This window comes from Montipora foliosa, chromosome 1 (assembly GCF_036669935.1).
Source record: "Montipora foliosa isolate CH-2021 chromosome 1, ASM3666993v2, whole genome shotgun sequence".
Classification (NCBI taxonomy): Eukaryota; Metazoa; Cnidaria; class Anthozoa; order Scleractinia; family Acroporidae; genus Montipora; species Montipora foliosa.
The window spans coordinates 6,277,336-6,302,091 of NC_090869.1; the positions used below are offsets into that span (position 1 = coordinate 6,277,336).

Here is a 24,756-nt window from a genome sequence, read left to right on the forward strand (position 1 = left end):
TTTTTTTGCAACTTTAATCACACTTTGCCTGTGATTGTTCGAAATGGAAGCTATCCTGTGTCGGCAGGGACTCCATAGCCTTAGCTCTGTTTTCTTATCCAAGATTTTTGGACGATATCCGCAATATTGTATTTTGTCTTCTTGCTTTCCAATATCACTGATAAATGTAATTGCACGGAAACGAAGTTGCTTTCTGAAATCCCAGGTGTTTTAGTGTCACTTGATTAAAATTCCCAATTGCATAATTCATTGATTCTTAACGATGAGTGGAGCGCTGTGCGCTCCATACTAGAAATGTTGAGCATGAAAAATGAAGCTTGTCCGGCAATTCAATTTCAAGGCCATCGAGAATTTCCCAGTGTCGTTTTCAGCTGTTAACTTTTTGTGGCTGGTTTTTATTATTATTTTTCGATTGGCATTTTTCGCAATTTGATGAAGCGATTTTTATCTTGTCTTTATAATTGACAAATACAGAAATTAAATTAAGGTTCCGCATTGATGTTTCCTACATTCAGTTTGGATTTTCTGGTTCCCGTCTTTACACGATTATGATGAAGAAGTCGGTTTGCGATGTTTTCCTTTCCTATGTACCCACCATTTCCGAAAGTGGAGAACTGAACTCAACTTACATCGTAAATTTACTCCTCAACACTTTCAGTTCGTATACCGCCGTTGTTTTGAATATTGTCACAATCTATGCCTTGAGCAAAGCTTTGGGTTTTCCCAAACAACTCAAAAAGTTACTTTTGAGTCTTGCTCTTTCTGATCTTGGCGTTGGTTTGATTGTGCAACCATTTTACTCCACCTTTCTCGTGCTGTGGATTCAACGTGAAAATCCTGGTTGTGTTAGCTACAGGACTTTTTTCGTTTTTTTGAGTGTTTTCGCGATTTCGTCCTCCTTTGGTGTGTTTGCCATTACTTTCGACAGATTCCTAGCCATTCATCTTCATCTTAGATAAAAACAAATTGTGACTCAGAAACGAGTTGCGTTTTCTATTATAAGTCTCTGGAGTTTGAGTGGATTTGTCGCAGTTTTAACCTTTTGGTATCCACACGAAAGCTCACACATCATATCCGTAATCGGAAGTGTTTGCCTTTTTATGACAACGTTGATGTACGTCAAGATTTATTTAGTTTTTCGACGCCACAGAATCCAAATTCAACAAACCTTTCAATTGCAACCAACCGATCTTGCCAGCGGGAGTGACTTCGCAAATTTTGGACAGCTACGAAAATCTGCCGTTGGTGTATTTTATGTTTACTTGGTTTTTATGGCTTGCTATTTACCTCGGGGCTGTAACTTGTTCATTGTCGTGGTTACAAAGCAAAGCACCCCATTAAAGGGGTTTTCTCTCTTCGGTTGGACTGTAATGCTGCTTAATTCTTCCATTAACCCAGTCATTTACTGTTTGAAGATGAAGCACATCCGTCTTGCTGTTATGGAGATACTACGGAACGTACTTCGCCGGCGAAATTCATCTCCAAACTGTCAGACTATCTCTGGTCATGCAGGCAGAATATAATACTAGTCCCTGAAAAAGCGGACACACCGCGGAATTGGCTTAAAATTCTCAAACAACAAAAAATGCACCTTTATGGTTTCAGAGATGAATACTCCCCTGTAAAAAAAGAGGGAATTTGACTTTATGAATGGCTGTTTGAAAAAAAACCCTTGAAGTTTAAAGCCGCTTAAAGTTTGTGAAACGATGTTTACAAGCGAAATTAATCAACAATTCAAGCAAAGAAAATATTATACAAAGAAACCCAACTAGAAAGCTGCAAGGGTGACTTTTAAGTTCAAGCCTTAGTTCGATGGAGTTGAATACAGTTGGTTCGCGCACAATTTAATTTCGGAGCTTCCTCTTGAGTAACCTGCGATCAGGCGTTCTTTTCTTTGGAGAGGGCGAGCCTCTCTAGAGAAAAGAACACCTGATCACAGCTTACCTCTTGAGGCTGATGAAAGCCTCTTTAAAGGTTCACTCAACGTTCGTCAAACACATTCAGTTAATGCTGAATTTCATTTATGACAAGAAAGAAAACTATATTGTTGTTAGTACTGTGTGCATTTTTCAGTTGCTTAATTAAATAAAAACTGTGGAACTAGTTCATTGTGTTGTTATTATTTTTGATGTAGAAAGAGATCCATCGATGAACTTTCTGGTTTTGACATTTAAATGACCAAACTATGATTCGATACAACTTCGCATTTTGCGTGAATTGCACTTGAAATGGCCAAAGGTCCAGCTAAAATGTGGAACTATAACATTTATTATTTTTGGCTTGTGTTTGTAGCCGATATAACGCGCGCTCTGATAGGCTAATTGTGACTGAATTGTAGGGCATTATTCTCTCGTAATGCCCACGGGCCGATTACGGGCTTGCAAAAACAAAGCAAAAGGTAATTAAAAAGCCATATAATAAAGTACTTACTAACCGAGCTAGCTCGAGCCGTACTGGGGAATATTGGCCCTCGGTCGTTTTTGTACGGACCTTGCTGCGCTCGGTCCGTACTGCCACGACCTCGGGCCAATATTCCCCAGTACGGCCCTCGCGCTCGGTTAGTAAGAAGTTAATGACAGTACCTGTCTGACTTAAGTTTTCGCGTTCTCTTTGTTTATACGTTATTGCCTTTTTGTCAGACGGCCGCTGTGAATTTGTTTATATTTTTCAAACATTACTTGATTGCGGTTTTCACCAATTTCCGCAAATTTCTTGAGGGTTTGGTTTGAAGTGGTCGGTCGATGACACTTCCGAGCGGGAAATATTTGGTTTGCTTTTCGTTCAATAAAACGTGTCATATTTATATTTTTAGTGTTAAGATGAACATGTGGAACGAGTTCATTGTGTTGTTATTATTTTTGATGTAGAAAGAGATCCATCGATGAACTTTCTGGTTTTGACATTTAAATGACCAAACTATGATGGTGATTCAATACAATTTCGCATTTTTCGTGAATTGCACTTGAAATGTACTCATGGCTAAAGGTCCAGCTAAAATGTGGAACTATAACACTTAATAACAGCACCTGTCTGACTTAAGTTCTCGCGTTCTCTTTATTTATACGTTATTGCCTTTTTGTCAGACGACCGCTGTGAATTTGTTTATATTTTTCAAACATTACTTGATTGCGGTTTTCACCAATTTCCGCAAATTTCTTGAGGGTTTGGTATGAAGTGGTCGGTCGATGACACTTCCGAGCTTCCGAGCGGGAAATATTTGGTTTGCTTTTCATTCAATAAAACGTGTCATATTTATATTTTTAGTGTTATGATGAACATTCTTAATGTTTTGTTTAGGAAGGTGTAAACGTATGTGAATGTAGATTTACACATATTGTTGATGTAATATTTTTACACACATACATTGCGAATCGATCATGTGTTTCCTTGTCTATTACTTTCCACATTTGCAGACAATTTTTGGAATATTCTTTGCTTTTTCTTTCCCAATCGATATCAAAGTTGCGCAAGAGGAACATAAGCCAAACCCTTGGCTCGATTGACCAGCCGTTTTGTGCGCCCGCGTTTCTCCTCGCACACCACGGCTTGATCTGGTACGGCTAATTGTATTTTCCACCAATCAGAAAGTCGCCTACCTGCCAAGTACAAAATACAATTGGCTGAATACAAAATACGATTGCGACGGGTGCTATGTCACGTACAAACTACGCGGACCGAGGAGGATGTGAAACGCACTCCCCAAACAGCTGGAAATCGTGCCTAGCCAAAACCCATACCCAAGAAATTCTTCTTCTCCTTCTCCTTCTCCTTCTCCTCCTTCTTCTCCTTCTTCTCCTTCTCCTTCTCCTCCTTCCCCTTCTCCTTCTCCTTCTTCTTCTCCTTCTCCTTCTTTTCCTTCTCCTTCTTCTCCTTCCCCTTCTCCTTCTCCTTCTTCTTCTCCTTCTCCTTCTTTTCCTTCTCCTTCTCCTTCTCCTCTTTCTCCTTCTCCTCCTTCTCCTTCTCCTTCTCCTCCTCTTTCTCTTTCTCCTCCTCCTTCTCCTTCTCTCTCCCTTTTTCCCTCTCCTTCTCCTTCTCCATGTCCTTCTCCTCCTTCTTCTCCATCTCCTTCTCCTTCTCCTCCTTCTCCTTCTCCTTCTCCTTCTCCTTCTCCTTCCCCTACTCCTTCTCCATCTCCATCTCCTGCTCCTTCTCCTCCTTCTCCTTCTCCTCCTTCTCCTTCTCCGTCTCCTTTTCCCTTGTCCTCCTTCTCCTTCTCCTCCGTGTTCTCCTTCTTCTTCTCCTCCTACTCCTCCTGCTCCTTAATAGTGATTTTGAGAAACATAGACATGTAAAAAGTAGCGATATAATGTTAAATTTCCGACGTTTCCGCGACCTCATGACGCCATTCTCACGGAGTTGGAAATGAATTTGCATAAATGAAGAAGAGCTAGACAAAAGACTTAAAACACAGATTGAATCTGTTTGCACGTTCAGTCGTGATCTTAATTGTTTGATGTACAGCATTTCGTTAACGAGACAGGCCAGTTTGTTCATGCATTTCTTCAACACTCTAACGCAGCTGAGAAGGTCCTCAGGGACAGCACCTGCATGGTCTTGATCATAATGCTTGCGTACAGAAGATGACGTACTTTTGTGGCCATCCTCGCTTGTATGTAGATGACCCCTTAGCCTCGTTTATGTGGCAAAACCGCTGATCCCTTCGATAAGGGCTATTGATTCATTTTTGTGAACAGATTTGTAACTCAAGGCAAAGAGATTCCTGGTTTTGTTTTGCAGAGTATCAGCAACTCGTTTGTTAATTCACAGAGAATCAAGGACATTTTGTTGCTAGTAATTGAGTTTATTTTTCAGTCAAGTAATATATAATGTGGTGATTTAATGGCTTCGAAATAGCCAAAGGAAACATAACAGCAATAAATATTTATCGTGCTTCGAATTCTGATGTGAGAATTTACTTATATGAACCGCAAACGCAAAATTCGCATAATTCCCTAGGGCTACAAATGTCTCAGCCTGCGAATGATCAACTTTCTCCTGATTGATATAAAACCACGTGTACAAACGACAAATGGCAAAAAGTATCGCTTGTGCTTAAATACCGAATTGATAGATACATACACTTTGTGGAATCTGATCGAGTGTTCTATCTGCAGTGCATTCTTATGGAGCGTAAAGCCCAATTTGCGTGCCTGTGTCTGCGATTTCGCGCAATCCGCCTGGGAGCTATAAGAAGCACCCTCGAAGCGTAGCGTCCGTCAGCCAGCAGACGGCGCTTTACGGGGCAAATTGCGTGTCCTGCCATGTCCAATCTGAGGAAAAGTGCGGTAGCGTTGTGCGTCATTCATGTGTCCTGGAAACCTGTAAAGGTATAATGGCGTTGCCGAAACAGTCAAGAAAAGGTCAAGAATTGATGAAGAGGAACATGGAGTAAACCTAGTTTTGAGTGAAAGAGTTTCTTTGACCATGTTATACCACTTGGCACAGTTTGTTTCTCGAAGGTGCCCACAGTTATGTGCTATGTGATTATACTTGCCCTTTTGTTGACTTGTTAAAATGGAGGAATCCTGTCTTTTTTTTTGTTGCTTTTGTTATTGCCCAAATATCTAGTTACTAGCAAAAATATTATGGAAAATGTGAGCCAGAAAGGTCACGGCCGGTGAGTACACGGCTTCTGATTATGTGACTTGAAATTTTGATTGATAGAAGACTTCATTTAAACAACTGATTTAGTTATTTCATATATATTCCTTTAATGATGTAAACTTGAAATCGGCAAGTTCCACTTCCGTAGAATTTCCGCTAAATCGGAAAACCCAAATTGGACTGTCTCGTTAACGTAATGCTGTACATCAAACAATTAAGACCACTTCTTCACTTATGCAAATTTGGAGTATTTTATATCTGTTATGAACTCGCATATTCATTTCCAGCTCCTTGATAATGGCGTCATGAGGTCATGTGCTTCTTTTTCTCGTTTGAAATTTAGCCTCGAAGCGGTGACAATGAACAGCGAATCATTGAGAGAAGAAACACCTGTGATGCGCTTTCCTTTTGTATGGAAAAACCCTGGAGAATTTTCTGCTTAAAGGAACAAAACAAATTTCCTCAATCAAGATATGGAACGGGACGAGCCCGTTCCTTTTGAGACTTTCTTTTCTAATTTTCTCGAGAGACTCGATACTAATCGTTTAGAATAACAAACATGGCTGCCGGATTTTTGATTATTACTTCATGAGTAGTAATTCTCATCTGCAGTTGTGCAGCTACGAGCTGTAAAAGCATCCGCGTGTTTTGATTGAAACCCGCATGATTCATTTGGGCAGCTAAACACCAAGGCCCATGGGGTAAACCATGTTTTTTTCTTTTTTCAAGGAGCATGGTACCAGTGGGACAAAGCAAATGGAACAGGATGGAACGGTCATTCCGGGAAAACCGAGAAAAAAGGAATATCTCTGAGGGTATACCTTTTTTCCCGAAAAATTTTCAGTGGAAAAGTCTGTTCCATTTGATTTATTACCGGATCAATCGTATTTTCCGTACAAAAGGAAAGCGCCCCTGGTCTCGGTCCCTTCGAATCTCACTTCCATGTAATGATTACAGCCCAGTTTATGACTCTCGATTCTGATTGGTAGCTATTTTAACATCCAATCCTTTTAAAATTTGATTGGCTGGCATGATTGAAATAACCGAGGGAAACGTGAGGATAGCGTGATTGTCATTGGGAGTTTAATTCAATTACAAATTGGCAGCGTTTGATAGTTGGCGTCTGCGTGGAAATGAGATTCGTAGGGATCGAAAACAGAAGTTTTTCGTCGTTAATTCGTTGTCGCCGCTTCGCGGCTAAATTTCGTCCAAGAAGAAGAATGAAAGGAAAACCTCTGGGACCAGGGAAGGTTTTTGTATTCCTTTCTGCAAATGCTTTCTCCTACAAAGGATGCTCTTAAAAGCGGAAAATTTCAAACCGGTCAGTTTATTTTATTCATTTTACTCTTTTAATAGGTGCTATCCTACAGAAGAATTCAAATTTAGACATCCATGCACCGTTTATTCCGCCTACCGAAGGTTTTTTGAGGTAATTATTTTGAATTTAGAGACAGCTCTGTCTCTCTCTCCTGTCTGACTGAAGAGTGGAGAATCGCATCCAGGTAGCCCGGTCTGTTGCAGTCACCTCTGCTACCGAGGACAGAGATGCCGGGAGTGTTTTGAGTTCTGAATAAATAGCTCTCTTTCGAACTGCCAGTTGCCTTTGCAAATGAAGATAACTTTGTGCTCTGTCGTGTAACCAGGCCTCAGTTGTTGAAACGATGGATAGCGCTCTCCGACGTATAAATCACTATCCAATGGACAAGTCATAGCGAAACGAATTGCGCTATCCAATGGATAGTGATTTATGTGGCCCCAGCAACCGAGTGTTCGCAGTGAGTGTATTAAGATAAAGATTAACGTTCTTGGAATCCAAAAATGATCCTCGAAATAGGCGAGAATTTATTTCTCTAGACAAATTGAAAATACGAGCAGCATGAAAAGCTCAACCCGGATGACGAGACAGTTGTCTACAGGTGAGAATTTGACTTTGCAAAATTTATGCCGGTCATGAACAATTGCGTCCTTTTCTTTGAACTTGCATATTTCTGGTCGGACTTTCCTTAACTTTGAAAAAAGAAGGGTTTGGTGTGTTCTTTCAGTTAGAGAAGTATACTTAATCCTTTGTTTCACGCACGCAAGGCCTTCCTTATTTTGGAAGTATATATGTCTCTCAAAGTAACGATTTGTGAGATGTGAGTATTCGGATTGAAAACAAGACCACTTTCCCAATCGATGTGGCATTTGTGCGACGTAATCCTTTGGGATCACGCACCAAGGAACTAACGCCATTCGACAGGGATTAACTTCGTTAATAAACAGGCTATTGATTTCAGTTGTAATGGTAAACTTGTGCCTTCTTCAGGCATACCCACTATGTCCTCTCTGAATGATATCAGTTTGAGTTACACTTAATATTGTTTTGGAAACACTACTTAAACTATTACACTACTAAAATCATGTCGTTTCTTCAGCTTTTCAGCAAGGGCAGCCACTGCACAGCAACATGCAGAACAGGTCAGTAAGTCTGGGCTTCTTGTGATAGGTTCGCGTCTTTTGTCGTGGTAGTGTATCCTCTAGAAACCTCATTTCTGTTGTGTTTTCTGAGGCAATACTTGGAAACCCCAAGTAAAGGCAAAGGCGATCTGTATTCTGCATTAGAGGAAACAAACTTCATTATAAACCGTTATCCGACTGCAGTTTGCTTCTTGTAGAGACAACCATCCTTGTGGTCGCATTTTGTAGTCTTCGCTGCGAAAATGACATTGAGTCCAAGTCCTCTTGGGGGTCAAAAGTGCAAGTATCTTAATTTTAAATTGTTGCTCTGCAGGCCAGCAAGTTTGTTATCTCCGAGATTCACTCCGTTCTTGCAAGGTTCTTGAAAGAGTGTGATGCTGATCAACTGGTAATTACCTTATTACAGGAAATTAGAGCGGTTATCAATTGAGTGTCGAAAGTAATCAGCGAATTGCTTTGGTTTTGCATCACTTCACTCATTGATTGGTTCAAAGTTCTCGCGCCATTTTGTCAACCAATCAGAAGTAAAACCACAACCAATCGTGGCTTGCGCGTGCACATTTTCCCGCGCTTTGTGTCGGCTACATGCAATTACGTCGAGGTTTGATTGGTTTACTAGAGTGTCTCCGTCCGTTTTGATTGGCCAAAGTAATAATTTTGGTTTTGGTTTTACGACACTCGATGGAAACTCGCTCTTTCGGCAGGGTCAATTGTTCAGCAGTTGAACAGGTTTTGGAGAGCTCATACAACGCATAATAATTGTACCAAAATGTTCTCTCTTCTCCACAGGTTATGGTTTTTCCTGTTTTAGTTCATTCCACGGCACAGTTCTTTGAAGATTCCAATGCATGTAGAGATTTACTTGACTGGTAAGTTGTAATATAATCTTGACGATTTTTGTGAGCCGAGGCTGTTAACCCCGCTCTGCTTTGATTTTTTTCTTTCACCGATCTCCTATAAGCTTTGAATACCAGTTCCTTAGACCTGTTACTTGCAAACATAGTTTAAAAAAAGTTGGTAGTTGTTGATGATAACATCATCCTCAGTTGGTCCGTCCAGGAAAATAGCCTACCGTTACTCTTTGCTTTAACGGTTTCTTTTCAGCCCCTCGCAGACTTTCTTTTTTTTCTCTATTTCTTGATTCACCGCCTTCCGTTATCCTTGAGGACTCTGGTGACGAGGAGTGAAACATATCCCTCCCTCTCTGTCTTGTGATCATTTCCCCGCCGGCGGACAGCGTTTTGCTTTGCGTTTGGCGCAGGAGATTGAGCCCGAAATTCCATTATTTAGCGGAGTATTGTATTTAAGATACCCTCATTTTTCATGACTTGATTAGTGTACAGGCTGTGCTTCGAACGTTTCAGGAACAAATGACTTAAAGCATCTTTTTCTGCTATATTATCTCACTGTTTTAGTATATATACTAAAACAACTATTCACCTTAGTGTCGGTGGCGAGTGGTGGCTAGTTACCTCGCCGTTTCGCGGCTCGGTAACTATCCACCATTAGTATATACTAAAACAGTGAATAGCGTTGAAGGCGGGCGCTGATTGGCTCGTCAAACTCCGAATATCCTGAATATCCTCAGTGTCGGTGGCTAGCGTTGGATATTTACCTCGCCGCTTCGCGGCTCGGTAATTATCCGCCGCTAGCCACCTCCACTTCGATGAATAGTTGTTAACTAGCCACCTCCACTTCGCTTGAAACAAGGGAAGAATCAAAATCGAAGGGGTTTGAAATTTTTTAATCCAAGGAAGATTTGAACCACAACATCTGTCTCTCTCCAACAAACCCAAAACTGGCTAAAAGTATATTCTTCCGGACGTTTCGGCTACTACTGTTGCCTTCTTCAGCAAAAATAAAAATGCAAATGTATAACGGCGTCCTACTTGATAAATGGACAAGGAAGGAATTTTTTCCAATTAGAGTGTACATAATAACTCTAAAAGTTCTTGATGTTATATTGTATATGTTTGGTAGCGCTACGTGTTCCTTTATAGCGTTTCCATCTCGCACAGAATGCCTAGCTTCAAGAATTAGAAATCGAGACAGAATCAGAAGGTTCCATCGCCTTTCTTGACACCGAAACAACCAGACAAGAAGATGGCTCGATCACCGTGGCTGTCTAAAGGAAAGCTATTAACACTGATCGTTACTTTGATTTTATATCACACCACCATCCTCAGCATAAACAATCGGTCGTACGCACTTTCTTGGGCCGCGCAAAGAACATTCCTTCCACCGAGGAGGAAGTATCACGGGAAACTGAGCGAGTAGCGAAAGCCCTTGCCGCTAATAACTACCCTGCTAATTTCATTCACAACGGCCTCCAACTGAATAGACAACAAGAAAAGAATAATACCGACCAGCGTGACTTAGTTACCCTGCCCTACGCCAAAGGATTTTCCGAGAGAGTCGCAAAAGTTCTGCGAGGTTTTGACATCATGCTCGCCCATAAACCTATTCGCACCATCTCAAACATGAGAAAGAGGATTCCAGAGAAACCGTGTACAAGATCAAATGTAAAGACTGCGATTGTGTTTACGTTGGTCAGACATCACGCGCGCTAAGGACAGGCGTGAGAGAACACGCAAAGGTCATAGCAACATTAGATAAAAGAACACGCAAAGGTCATAGCAACATTGGATAAAAACTCTCTAGTGGCCAAACACCATATGATTTTACAGTCACCAAATAGATTTGGAGTGTCGAAATTGTTGACAGATCATCGGCGTGGCGACAAAGACGAATTCTTGAAGCTTGGTATTTCGAGCGAGATGGAAACGCTATAAACGAACACGTAGCGCTACCAAACATATACAATAACATAAAGAATTAGAGTTATTATGTATACTCTACAGACTTTTGTTACGCTTGTAAAAAAATTCCTTCGAGCCAATGATTTAGTTGTATCACACATCGTGTACATTTATCAAGTAGGACGCCGATAGACATTTGCATTTTTTTCTTTGCTGAAGAAGGCAACAGTAGTAGCCGAAACGTTCGGAACAATATATTTTTAGCGAGTGTTAACTATTAATTCCTTTTTACGAAAATTTTTAACATGCCTGGCTACACACCGAATATTTTTAAACCCAACCTGTCTAGCTACGCTTTCTTTTAAGCTCTTTTGCTGCATCCACAATACGAAGTCAGATTGTAACCATCCATATTGTGTGTTCTTTCTCAGTTTGTACATTATATTATGCCGAGTGGAGGAAATGCATATGCAAGGCGTTGAACGGTAAGATTCTGTCATGCTGTCTCTTTTTGAGTAAGTTATTTTGTAACAAGACAAATAGATGTGACGCTTGTGGGAGGCGGTGGCCGCATGGTTAGTGCGCTCGACTCCGGATCGAGTAGTCCGGGTTCGAGTCCTGGCTGGGGATATTGTGTTGTGTTCTTGGGCAAGACATTTTACTCTCACGGTGCCTCTCTCCACCCAGGTGTATAAATGAACACCGGCGAATTTAATGCTGGTGGGTAACCCTGTGATGGACTGGCATCCCATCCTGGGGGGAATTAGAAATACTCCTAGTCCATGGAAACCGGGAGAAGCCCCGGCCTGATGGGCCTTCTGGCTCGTATGCAGCCTATAGTTTTTTCCATCCTATTCCGCAATCAAAGTGTGTTACTGATTCAAGTTGAAGACAATGTTTTGTACAAATCAATTTGCTTTTATTGTGAGAAATAGTACATGAAAGATATTATGCATCAAATAGAAACTCGGAAAGATCCGGCCCCTGAGTGGGATTAGAACCCACGACCTTCCGTAATCCAGTCGGATGCTCTATGGTGAGCAAGGGTGAAATGTGGGTATTGGTTAGAACTGCATCACGCAATCCAATTCGCAACTTTATCAAATCCCACAATACACCTTGTTTAGCCCGCAAAATTTTGCATTCTTGGGACATCGTCATTTGAGGGGTAAACAACATGTATTATTGGATTTGAGAAAATAGTGAATAGTAAAATTTCAAATAACCACAAATGACCCATAACTGCATCACGCAGTCACACTAAAGCATATCAAAGATGCAGCCAACCAACCACCCAAGCTGGTAATGTGAGGAATACTAAAGTACATGAAAGATACGAGTCGTATGTGGTTATCTGAAATTTGATAATGTGACTGCGGGATGCATTTCTGGTCTATATATACCCACATTTCACCCTTGCTCACACCACAGAGTCTGCAGTAGCTCAATGGTTAGAGCGTCCATACTAGATCACCGAGGGTCGTGGGTTCAAATCTCATCTGGGTGTCGGATTTTTCCGAGTTTCCATTTGATGCAAAATATCTTTCATGTACAATTTGCTTTTGTTGGGTAAAAAGTGTTAGGTACAATTTTGGGGTGCAGGGATGGCGCAGTGGTGAGAGCACTCGCCTCCCACCAATGTGGCCCGGGTTCGATTCTTAGACTCGGCGTCATATGTGGGTTGTGTTTGTTGGTTCTCTACTCTGCACAGAGAGGTTTTCTCCGGGTACCCCGGTTTCCCCTCTTCTTAAAAACCAACATTTGACCTGATTTGCGTTAGTTGTTAATTTTATTTTACAGTGTCCCCAACTAGTGCTCCAGCGCTAGAACGACTAGACATTTGAATAAAGTTCCTTTCCTTTTCAAGGGACAGTTTAGGGTCTTTGGCACCGTGCCCTCAATAGGCAGCTTAAGCAACGACGACGGCGACGGCAACGAGAACGTCATCTCAAAATATGGTGGAGACTGTGTATTCACTTAATTCAATTCTCAAGGTTGTGAAACAGAGCAAATGTGCCGCACTAATTGGCGAGACTGTTAAGCAGATCAGTACCCTTTGGAAGGATAGCAAAGAACCAACAAAGGCAACCTGGGACGACCAACCCCCTTCCCGGATTTTCCCTGCTCCTCTTAGGTCTAATACCTCTCTTGCTATCGAGCTTTAGATTGCAGCGGCAGTAAGAGTCCGGGCATGCTTAGAGTCCGCGCATACTCAGATCTGAAAACTTGTACCGGTAGTCGTGGGCGAACTCCAATAATGAGAGGTCGCTATGACCTATAGGGTGACTTCAAAGTAAACAACACTGAAGAAGCTGTTGCAGTAATATGTGAATTTACTTGAATCACACCAGATAGTATGTTTACCAGTCACAGATCCAAGTGTTTTTGAATGGATTTAAACACGCAATCCTTCCTTAAAGTTAGAAACATTTTTTAATCGATGAGTTTTTTTGCCCTTACACTTTTTGTATGGTTTGTAATCCTGATTTTGTTTGATTCACAGAGAGGATTTGCATTCACTTATACAATCATCTTTGGATTTTTCTTTTCTGGGTCTTTCTGAAGTGATTAAGACCAAGGTAATTTTGTGTGCCATGAATCTCGGAGCTGCTCGGTTCTTTAACAGCGGAACGGTCGACGACAGACGTTTCGCCTTGAAATTTTGTTAGATAAATTATCTTCATTTCCAAGATTGTGTTAGAGAATATATGAAACTGTATTTGAATGTCATATATTTCATTTATTATATACTCAACAAAATGTCTTGTTTCTGATTGGCCAATGGCGAATGCATAAATAGGTTATAGAGTGCAATCCAGGTTATAGAGTGCAATACGGAAATTGCTATGGAAACATCGGGGAAGCACCAAATTTGAACACCAAAGTGAAAAAAAAATGGCTGACAGTCGGTTTGCTTTGTCAAACCAAGACATCGTTGAGCAACTTAAAGAAAATGCGAAAAACAAAAACACGTTGAAAGCTACACAGACCTGGTTGAATGTCTGCCAAACATGGGCGATTGAAAGAAAACTAAACCCAAAACTGGAAGAATACGAGCACGAACAAAGTAGCGCGTTTGAGTAATTTTGTTGAGAATATAATAAATAAAAAACCGTATGAACCTGCTCGTGCATTTCGTGATTTATAGTCGCTCGTGATGTTTTGAAAGTTCTCAAATTGCACTCGCCTACGGCTCGTGCAATTTTGAGAACTTTCAAAACATCACTCGTGCCCATAAACCACGAAATGCACTCGTGTTCATACGATTTCCTATGCTTATTATATGGACGGGAGTGTTTTATCGGGAACTAAGGCACTCGTAGCATCAATACGACCACTACATCCAGGTACCGAGTGGAGTATTTTTCGTTTGTAACACGAGTGGTTATATTGAACAACGACTTCACGATTCGCGCCATTTTTGCTTGTATTAATACTCAGTATTTGTATTAAAGCCTGCTTTTCAAGCTCTACCAGCCTAACCATATATATTTATTGTCCATATAATACACCTTAGCTCGAAGATATAAATTTTACGTTCTCTCTTTATGTGCGTACACATTGGCCCTTGTTGTCTCATTCAAGATAAAATATTCTTTTGAATTTTAAGCTTAAGAACGAGGCATCACGGGCTTATTTGAGTGAAAACAAAAGAATATTTAAATGGCGGCCATTTTGGAATAAGGTGTATTACGGGATATGTTGCGAACTTGCAAGTGACTAGCTCCCAGGTGGTTTGATAGCTGAGGTGGCAGAGCAAGTGCAGCGCAATCGTAGGGTCATGGGTTCGAGTCCCGTTCAAGCCTGGATTTTTTCAAGTTTCTTTCGCATTTGCTGCTCAAGTTGCTTCATGAACTGCGATGATCATTTTCACTTCCATTTACAAGATTAACTCTGGGGAGTCAGGACGGCTAAGCAGTTATCAACCGTGCCTTCCACCTCTGCAACCCGGGTTCAACCCTCCGCCCCGAGGTCGTGTGTGGGCCGAGTTTGTCGATCTTGATCTCAATCCGAGGGTTTTTTCTCAGGGCACTCCGGTATTCCTCCCTCATCAAAATCAACTTTTAGTCACTTACATCCTGCTGCGGGCGGATTCCGTCGATAGGGACAGCCTCTGGTATCCTTCCCTTTCAATGAAGTGAATGAATAAAGTTGAATTAAAAACATTTCCTACCAGCCAGCCAAAGAGTAGTCGTTTTAACCAACAACAGACACTTAAGGCATTCCAATGAACCAATCAGAAAAAGAAGGAAGCAGTTGTTGCCATTAAGCTAATGGCTCTTTAACAAGAGTATATAACAAGAGTATATTCAAAACAATTCCGATACAACTGAACTTCTCAAGTTGCTTTCTTTTTCATACTTTCGTATTGTTGTTGGTGAGTTGTAGTTGTTGTGCAGATTTTTAAGGCTCTCTTAATTTACTGATCCTTAAATTGTTTATAGGAGCTGGAGTTACAAATTGTGCGAGAATTGCTGGAAATGTTTATACGAGTGTGTGTCTTTGTTGTGAGACCCACCTTCCTCAGTTTTGTGTTCAAAGCCATCAGCAGCAGACTTGATTATGTAAGTTGCAAATTGACCTTTTGCGTTTTCTCACGATTTTTCTGGCATCAGCATGCAATGTTGGCTTTTGTATTGACCTCAGTTTCATGCTCGTTCCAGTCAAAGATAACCATGAGAATTTGTTGTGTGGAGTGATTGTAAATCTTTCGTAGTTTCCATGTCAAGTTAGTCGGTTGTATGTAAAATTCATACATAAGGATCCACGTTATGTCGCGTAATCAATCAATGGGAAGGGTGGCATCACCAAAGTGGGGCTATTAGTCAAATGAACTTCTTCAGTTTTCCACGCGTTATCCTACGAATGGCCGTACCCACCCTCTGAGGAAAAACGTTTTTTCCATATTGGGTGGGTACGGCTACAGATAGACCATCCTGCCGCCAGTGTATTTATCGTCGCAGACCTTATCTAACTAAAAGTATGCAGTGGTTTTGCATAAACTTTTTTTCAATTTTGTATACATCGTTTTCACTGTCACGCAACAAAAAAATAAAATCGAAACCGTTCAATGAAATAAGCCAAGAACTTTGAATGCTGGAGGAGATAAATTCATAAATCACCTCACCAATTCTCAGGTCTGTGCGGTACATCGTTTCTGAGTTATTTGTCGAAGCGTTTCACGTAACTTTATAGAGTTTTGCATAGAACCACCGTTGTGCACTAATATGGGGGCCAGAAATCAACACGAAAAACTGGAATTCACTTAGCGATGAAAACGCTTACTTTTCGCTGATGAGATAAAATGCACGTGTATGAACACATCTCCTAATGTACTTAAAACGCTCAGACTGCTGAGATTCATAGGCATTGACATTTTTTTCATCCAGATAACTTTGTATCATGGTGTCACGCAAGGTAACAATTCGGAAATTCAAAATGCTGTATTTTCGAAACGAAAAACGTTATGGAACTGGAAACTTATTTCTAGGTCATCTTCAACCTCCTATAGATAAAAGTTCAAAGCACCTTGCGATTTTGATTTTAGAATTTGATGACGTCACTGCGAAAACCGTCAATTAGGATTATTATATCCAATAAATGAGGACAAGAGAGTAGAAGGTAACAGAGCGAATTCCCATAATTGACCCTATTCCAATGAAAATTATTTGAAATCTGTTATTAGTTCCGTGTCATACTGCGTAGTTATTTCACAGACGACACCTTATTGGTCAGTTGGTGTGAAAATGGACCGCGCGGTCATGGAAACAACAGATAAAAATAACCGTGACTGCAATGGTGCGATCTAAAAATAGATTTTAAGTAATTATCATGGGGCAAAGGGTTCGCTCACTTACCTCATATTCTCTTGGTAAAGACGTAGCCTTTGGATTTGCCCACTAAATTGCACAAAGTTTCTTTAGAAAAAGCAGAAGAGGTTTTGCAAATTTCAATGACTTTATTTGCATTTATCTTTCCTTCATTGTTTGTCGAAATACGACTTACTTGCTGTGTTGACATTCTCGCTTAGCAGTAGCCGCTACTTTTTACTAGTTGACGTCCTTTCCTTTTATTTTGGCAGGAGCCTGATTTAATTCGACTGATGAGTGATGAAGAGGGTAGTAGCACCAGATTGACTGAAACACCTGATTTGCTGATTCTGTCCAACGACATCCCCACCAGCCCCACTGAAGAGTTTGTGATTGCGGGAGAAGAAGAAGAAGAAGAGGACCCTGGTCAGTATTTTCTTTACAGAGGTCCATAGCGCAGAAGTCTCGATCTGCGATGGAATGCAACATGTGGGCATCAGGTCCAATCTAAATGGCCATAATTTGACGGGACACGTATTCTAAATTTAACAAATCGAGTGTGGTTCAGCGTTGTCTGTACTCTTATCGACAACGATATTCGTCATCACAGTAGTCAAAATGTTGTGGACCCAAAAGGCGCAGCTGAGTGAATTCACAACAAATTTTGACCACTGTGATGACGAATGGTATTGGTATGGTATGGTTTACTTTAAGTCCAAAAGACACGCTAGCCCCAACAACATTAAGCTTGTTTCCATGAAGGGCATGTCTTTAAAAATATATTATATAAAAATGTAAGTATATATACATGTAAATATGTGTATATTAAAAAGCGACTACAAGATAACAGACATCGTTAAAACTACTTGAATCTGCTTAAGAAGCTAAGACTAACAATACTAATTTTATTTACAAGCAAGAGTAACACGTTTTGAGGTTGTTTTTAAATGAATTTTATTGAATTCGACAATTAAGCTTCATTTGGAAGTTGGTTCCAAGTCATAGCACCACTGTATTTAAAGCTTCTTTTTAGAAACTCCCTCTCCACTATTTCGTAGGTGGTAATTCGTCTGACTAGTATTCCTTCTGACAAAAGGAGTTCCTTAGGTTGGGTGCGGGGTCATGATTAAATATTTTGTACATAAAAATTGATTTAGCACGGAGCCGTGTCTTGTCCAGCGTAGGATAGGGCCTCAATCAAGTCGGCAGAACGAATATCATAACTGGCACTAGTAAGGACTTCAGCAGCACGAGATTGAAACATCTGAATATCGTTGTCGATAAGAATACAGACAAAGCTGAACCACAGTCGATTTGGTTTTTGCCACAGTATCCAACGTAAAAGAAAATGTTTCTTGCAGAGCGTGACCAAGATCGTGACACAAAGAAAGAGCAAGCGTTGTCTATGACTTTCTCGCAATCTAGATATGTTATTTGCCGGCTGGGAGGTCCGTATAGCGAAAAACTGTGACCGTGGTCTTGAAAATGCTGCCCGAGGCCGCAGGCCGAGGGCAGCTTTTTCAAGACCGAGGTAAATAACTTATTTTTTTCCTCTCTCTCTCTCCCCTTCTTTTTAATTGTTGACTCGCACCGCGCTTGATAGCGAATGCAGTATTAAAGCGACTTACAAACTGGACGTTTCAAAGAGAAATGTAACTTCTCTGTGTCAATGGATTCGGTGTCAAAAGAAAAGAAGGAAATGTAAGGTCATCACACAAGCTCGCGCAACCACGGCTAGGATTCCGCCCGCCGTGAGCAGGCCGGATGAAAAAATTCCTCCCGCTCCCGGAACCAATCAGATTGCAGGGTTTGTTGAAATCCGCCCCCTCACGCACTGATAACAACAAAAAAAAGATTGGTTCATTCCCAAAATGACGCGAGCAGCGTTGTCAAGACTCTTATCGACGACGGCAAATTAGCCAATTAGATTGCGAGATTACAAGCATTTGTGGTAAAAACAGTAGACTGATGGGCCAAGACCGAATACTTCTGATTCATTATCATTACAAATATTCGTATGACTTGTAAACTCTGATTTTCACTGCTGACAATCGCGTTAACGGGTGGGTCAGTGAGTCCTCTCCTGCTCCGTGAACTGAGGCGCTTTTAAGGAGTTACCAGAAGAATAAGCAATCCCAGGAATATTTTTTGGCCATTTTGCGCCAGTAAAGTGATTTGAAAGAAGTCAAAGTATAAATACATTTTTGATCTGCTCCACCCGATGGCAGCCGGGTTTGTTGCGTAAGGCCTTAGGGCCGATTTACACGATACGATTTTGTCGCATGCGACTAGCTCACGAAAGGCGTACGACATGACTTACGATTGTCGCAGCGTTTTAAAACATGTTTTAAAATGCTACGACATTTTTTCTGACGTACACAACAATCGTAAAACATGTCGTGGGCCTGTCGTAAGCCGTTGTCGCATGCGACAAAGTCGTACCGTGTAAATCGGCCCTTAGGTAGTTTTGATGACATAAATGCTCTAACTGATTGGTTGAACAAAGAACCGAAATCTTCACTTCAAAGAGTAGGATTGAGGAAAGTCATCGAAGGAATAAACAACTGAATCATGCGCTTTCGTTATTAGAGAGTTTAAGAAATGATTACGGCTACGGCAACGACAACGCCACAAAACAGGAATATCATTGGTTAAAAGAGGGGAAAAAAATCGAAATCTGCCACCAGTTTTTCCGCTCTTATCTTGGCTTTGGCTTAATGATTTCTTTTGTTTGTTTACCGCATGTGTTGTGGTTGGCTTAACTGCTCAAACGGCACAGAGGAATAGCGAGTCAATAGTCATCAATTTTTATTGTCCCTTTAGATGCCGGCCGTTTAATGCAGGAATCCGTAGCTTTAGACACGTCTCATGAGAGTAGCCTGGGCACCACGCGGTTACCAAGTTCAGAGCCCATTGGCGAAAAAGAGGAGTTTTCTGACTGGGACAGCTGGGAAGACGAGAACGAGGTAAGGTCGCAAACGAGAAACGGTTACAGCAGTTGGTATGCCACAAACATAACACACGACTAAAAAAAACCAAAACAACACATTAATGTGTTAATCAAGAAGGAGACGCCGTCGAATTTAAAACCTGTTGAATATAGCCGATCGATGCTTGTACCAATGCAAATGATTAGACAGCTCCATTCAGATACAGAACTTGCAATAAAGAAGCTTGACACCTATGATGGTGTTGTACTCTAACAACCGGGAAAACAATTCTATTTGTAGCGATGGTAGTTCATCATACGGAGCATCTAGTTCACCCGGGTGAATGCATGAATAGCCTTCAAGATTGACAACATCGTGGTTCCTCGCTCGTCACGGTTTTTAGTTCATATTATTTTTAACAAACATCACAATTATGAATTGCTCGTTAAAATTTACTAAAAGCACCTTCCCCCTCCTTGCATATATATACAATGTGCATCATCGAACTAAGTTTAAAGCTACACAGGCTGCGCATTGTAGTGAAATTTCGTTGAAACTTCCATTTGTAAAAATTGCGTTCATAACTGCGAAGATCATAGCTTCACTTGATTATATATATATAACTGCGAACAGTACTGTTTCGGCCTTCCGGGCCTCATCAGTGTAGTGTTGATGTGTAGGGTGGAGGTTACGCTTATAAACCCACCCCAAATGTCCCACACATTTGGTACATCTAAGCCATGCCAGAGTGCTCAAACTAGCGAGCTAGTGAGCATGCGCAATTGCTAGCGGCAGTGACCCATCCTAGTAGAGTGTTCAATTTGGACATGAATGCAAAAGCTTTGTAATGCCAAAGAGCTATATCTTTAATTTTTAATTTTATTGTATATAATACTAACTCTAACATGAGAGCTCTTTTATTCAGAAAAACGTCATTTCTTCTGCAGCTCCATAAACAACAAGCTAATCGTGTTGTCCACGTTTTGTTTTTATAGAATGAAACAGTTCTGATGGAGATGTTTTCGGAGTTTTTACGTCAAATCAGTCAGGTCTACCATTCAAGAAACCCCGAAGGTTAGATCTATAGTCCCACCGAATTCCTGATTAAAAAACACCAGGCATAGGGCATTTTGCTTCCAATTCATTTTTCGATGAATTAGAGAGAGAAATTCCTACTTTGATTTTGATTTCAGTCAGTCATACAATACTTGCACCAGCGTTTGTTTGTGAGTATTCTTCCCTGGATTTTGTCATTCATGAAATAGATGTTATTGAACTAGCTTTTTCGGTCGGTCGGTACTGGGAAAATATTGGTCGAGTTCCTTTTTTTGGTCCATGAACTTTGGTCCAAAAAGGAACGAGACCAATAATAAGGTTTTTATTATATTGGCGATACTCGGCCTTGTCAACGTTCTCTTTATCAGTTTCCGATTCTTTTTCGGTACTTGCCTCTTCGACTGCTTCTGTTAACGGTTCTGGAAAGTAAAATTCGTACTGGGACTCCGACATGACTAAATAAAAAGCATTTCCCGCATTTTTATTTTTATTTTTTTTGCTTTTATGTCCGAGATAATGGAAACAGAAAATGGGAACAGTTTGGCAACCAATAAGCGCTGCTTCGTGACTGGTCCATCTTAGCGGTCCGTATTAACCAATCAGAATTGTCCTTTTCAGCTCGGACCAGTTTGCTTATATAATAAACAATAATATGGTGTGGGAAATTGCTGTTGTCCGTGGCAAGTCTGGGCCAGGCGAGAGATAGGAGTCGACAGGAGCAACCAATCTTACTCGATGGCTGGATTGTGAAGGTTGCTAACTTGTCTCTTGCTCTACGGCTTCATGTTAAGCGAAAGGGTGGAGCTCCTGTTCATTTCTATTCAATATGTTGTGGTTAATGTTTTTTTTCTTGGTTTAATATTTTTCAAACCGGTTCCGTTTTTATTTTTCTTTGTTTAATGTTCCTTGTCATAGTCTGAAACAAAGGAAAATCAAAATTAAACTGGTTTAAAAAGTCTTGAACCAGATAAATATTTGAACCTCAACACATACTCATCTGCACAATTCCGTTGGCCTTAGGTGTGGAAACAGAGTTAGTATACATTTGTATTCTCTTTAGGACACTCTGTGTTTCGAGATGAACTTAGTAAGTGTGAAGAAACTGAACAGAAGGCCGTAAACAAGTAAGTTTGAAGAAAACTGAAAATTTGAACAAGGAAAAAAAACAAGACGTCAAGACAAATTTCGATCATGAACACAGCGGTGCCATTTATTTATAAAACGCTTCTCCTGTTCTTCCATTAAGTTTTTCATGAGTTAAATAGTAAATCAGTTTTTCTAGTTATTGTTTGTACGTTGAGGATACATTTCACTGAAGCATCACTTTAAAGGTCTTTGAAGATTATTACTCTGAAACCTCATGTCAAGTTGGAGACATTAGACGAATAATTAGTTCCGAAACGTCCACCACGAAAACAAACACTCCAAAGTGTTAAGTGGATACTTTAGGGCGATTCGTTTGAACGACTGTTAACTGGAAGCAAAAACCCTCATTCTACGTTCTGCAGACATCAAATAGGTGCTCTGAACGATTGGTTACCGAGTTTGGTCCTGTGTAACCACTCTCATTCAAACAGACCGATGAAGGCTGAGTGTAAATCTTTCGATTCCAATCGACTTGTTACGGTCTAGTCATATTTTTTTCCAGACTGTGAAGCGTTTGTAGTGCTGAAAGTGGTTAGAAAAAAAAAGTCTTAGTTGAAGTTGTGTTCTTTTTAGTGTGGAGAGTATAGCCTGGTTTCCATATGATCTGCAACGGTCTACAATAGGTCTGCGACACGATCGGCGATAGGTCTGCGCCATGTCGCAGACATGTCGAAACATCTGTTCCCGGCGTCTGCGGCGATCTGCGGTACACGGTCTGGATGATCAGGAAAGTTGAATCTAGTTCTACTTTCCCGACCAATACGACGCTTCCGACTAAGATAATTTTTAATGGGAACATGTGTCTGAGATGATCTGTGTCCTATCGGCGACACACTATTGTTCGCCGGCGCCTTGAAACATGTCCAATCATACTTGCAGTAAGTGTGCGCCTTTTTCTCCTCGCTTCGCAGGGGATTAGTGGTACGCTTGTCTGCGATCAATTCAGATTTAAATGGCAAAATTTTCCTCCTGTGTTTACGATCGTCTGCGATAAGACCGACACAGACAGCTTCCGATGGTCGCAGACCGTTGCAGATCATATGGAAACCAGGCCTTTAGCTTAAAATAAACTGGTCTGGAGGAATAGTGAACTGCTTTTAAAGCAGAAACGGCTCTGAAAATGACGACATTGTTACACGTAATTACTCAACGCACACATCGAATCACACTCCTTCTCCCCCTTCCACACCACCCTCCCTCCCCCCCAGGCCCAAACTGACGACGACATTCCTACACAAAGAGTACAATTCGGCTGACAACGGAGGGCGAGTTTCTCAAAGCATGATCAACTTTTACCATTCATTAAATAGTATCAGAATCTCAACGCTGTCGCGATATTTAACGCTACTTAGCGTTTAAAAAAGCTTCAAGTATCCTGGGCAAGGGATTTAGTTCTTTACAGGTAACTTTTTGGCGCAGTTATTGTAATTTGAAACAACGTCATTGTTACTTATTCTCATTTATCGGAATCAGCTTTTCATCCTCCCGACTTTTTTGCCAGAGTGATTTTATTTATATCTCTGTTTTCTTGACTTTTTAATACAGAATTATGGAGTTTCAGGGATGACAAGTTCATTTATCGCCTGATTTTACTGGAAAGTCCGCGTGCTGGTGGGTGAAAAGTCCAATTCAATGAGACGCCTTTGGTGGAAGCAATTTACGAACCAACAGTTGTTTTTTCATTTATTTTAACACGTTTTCCATCCATCCTAAGAAAGAAGGAAAATTATATTGTATTAAAACTGTTTTGACAACTTACCTTCGTTCGAAAAGTGCGAAGATGTTACCCATAACTATCCTCAAAATGTGTTTGTTGTTCTCACCTTTTTGGTTAGTTGACTTCTTCGTTGCGTGTTTTTATGACGCCAAAACTGATTTGCTCCCTCCAATGGTTTTGGGTTACTTTATTTACCTTGAAAAGGGCTGACCGTAGATCGGCGCCGCGCTGATAAGTATATGTAATTGTGTGGGCCCTAGGGCAAACAAGAATTAATTTCACGCGTATTTTCAAAATTTTCACAAAATTGGCCGAGTCAGTCGCAAAGCGACGAGGGCAGTTTGGAAAACTTTGAAAATACAAGTGAAAGTAATCCTTAATTGCACAAGGGAACATTGCGATGACATGCTTTAATATCACATAAAGGGCAAAATTATTGAGGGAATCCCGTTCAAGGCCCGACAAATGACAAATCATGGGTTCAATGAGCACTTTAATCTTAAAATTACAGGAAATTCAATAAATTGTTGCTTTCAACAGAAAGAGCGCTCAAGTGTATTTTGTATGTGTGGACAAAAAGCAGTTTAATCAGAGTCTGGAAGAAATATTCTGCTTGTAACCTCGCTTGCTCTGGACGAGCAACTCTTAGCCAACCAAGATCAAGTAATCATGCCCTCTTGATTACCCAAAGTGCCCTCAGTCGTGATTAAGAAAAAATGCCCTCCGTCTCAGCCAATCAGCATTTAGTAATTTTGCGCTGTGTATGTATATAATGAATGATAAAGATGAAGCTTCGCGGAAAAGGTCAAACGTCCCGAAACTTGCCGTTTTCCATCATTTAGTGAAACCGTCTTACAGCGGTTTATAGCCACCTCTCTCTCTCTAGATAACACTGAAAAGAAAAGAAAAGAGAGAAGTAAGCTAAGTAAGAGGGATAATCAAGGTTTTATGAAAAAGAAGCAGTGTTTCGTTCACCAACTTTTAAGACTCCACTAGCTTCCTATCAAATACCGCATTGATCCTACTTATTACATGTACCTACAAAGTTATCCAGGGGCTTGCACCAGCGTATCTCAGCGTACTTATTACCCACAAGACTGTATCTAGATATAATCTAATATCGGCTAGTGAACTTTTATTGCAACCACCCGAAACAAAAACTCTACACAAACTTGGTGATCGTAGTTTTACCGCGGTTGCGCCAGCGTTATGGAATAAATTACGTGTTCCAAAAGGCATATGATTTTATTGCTATAATTGTTACTTTATAGACCCTA

At 40.7% G+C, this 24,756-nt stretch overlaps 1 protein-coding gene and 1 pseudogene across 2 annotated transcripts in view; both read left to right on the top strand.

Moving 5' to 3' along the window:
- Window positions 1-24,022, top strand: part of LOC138009959 (uncharacterized) — a 63,597-nt gene extending 39,575 nt beyond the window's left edge. For both annotated transcript variants that reach the window (XM_068856960.1, XM_068857003.1), the window contains 12 exons: window positions 6,961-7,033; window positions 8,019-8,061; window positions 8,375-8,449; window positions 8,851-8,930; window positions 11,252-11,305; window positions 13,324-13,399; window positions 15,266-15,385; window positions 16,903-17,056; window positions 19,454-19,596; window positions 20,556-20,634; window positions 21,677-21,740; window positions 23,308-24,022. In XM_068856960.1, coding sequence (XP_068713061.1) covers window positions 6,961-7,033; window positions 8,019-8,061; window positions 8,375-8,449; window positions 8,851-8,930; window positions 11,252-11,305; window positions 13,324-13,399; window positions 15,266-15,385; window positions 16,903-17,056; window positions 19,454-19,596; window positions 20,556-20,634; window positions 21,677-21,740; window positions 23,308-23,329 — 983 coding nt within the window. In that variant the 3' untranslated portion in view covers window positions 23,330-24,022. The remainder of the gene's footprint in view (window positions 1-6,960; window positions 7,034-8,018; window positions 8,062-8,374; window positions 8,450-8,850; window positions 8,931-11,251; window positions 11,306-13,323; window positions 13,400-15,265; window positions 15,386-16,902; window positions 17,057-19,453; window positions 19,597-20,555; window positions 20,635-21,676; window positions 21,741-23,307) is intronic.
- On the top strand, window positions 420-1,652 carry LOC138010269 (adenosine receptor A2b-like; annotated as a pseudogene).
- Window positions 24,023-24,756: the final 734 nt, after the last annotated feature.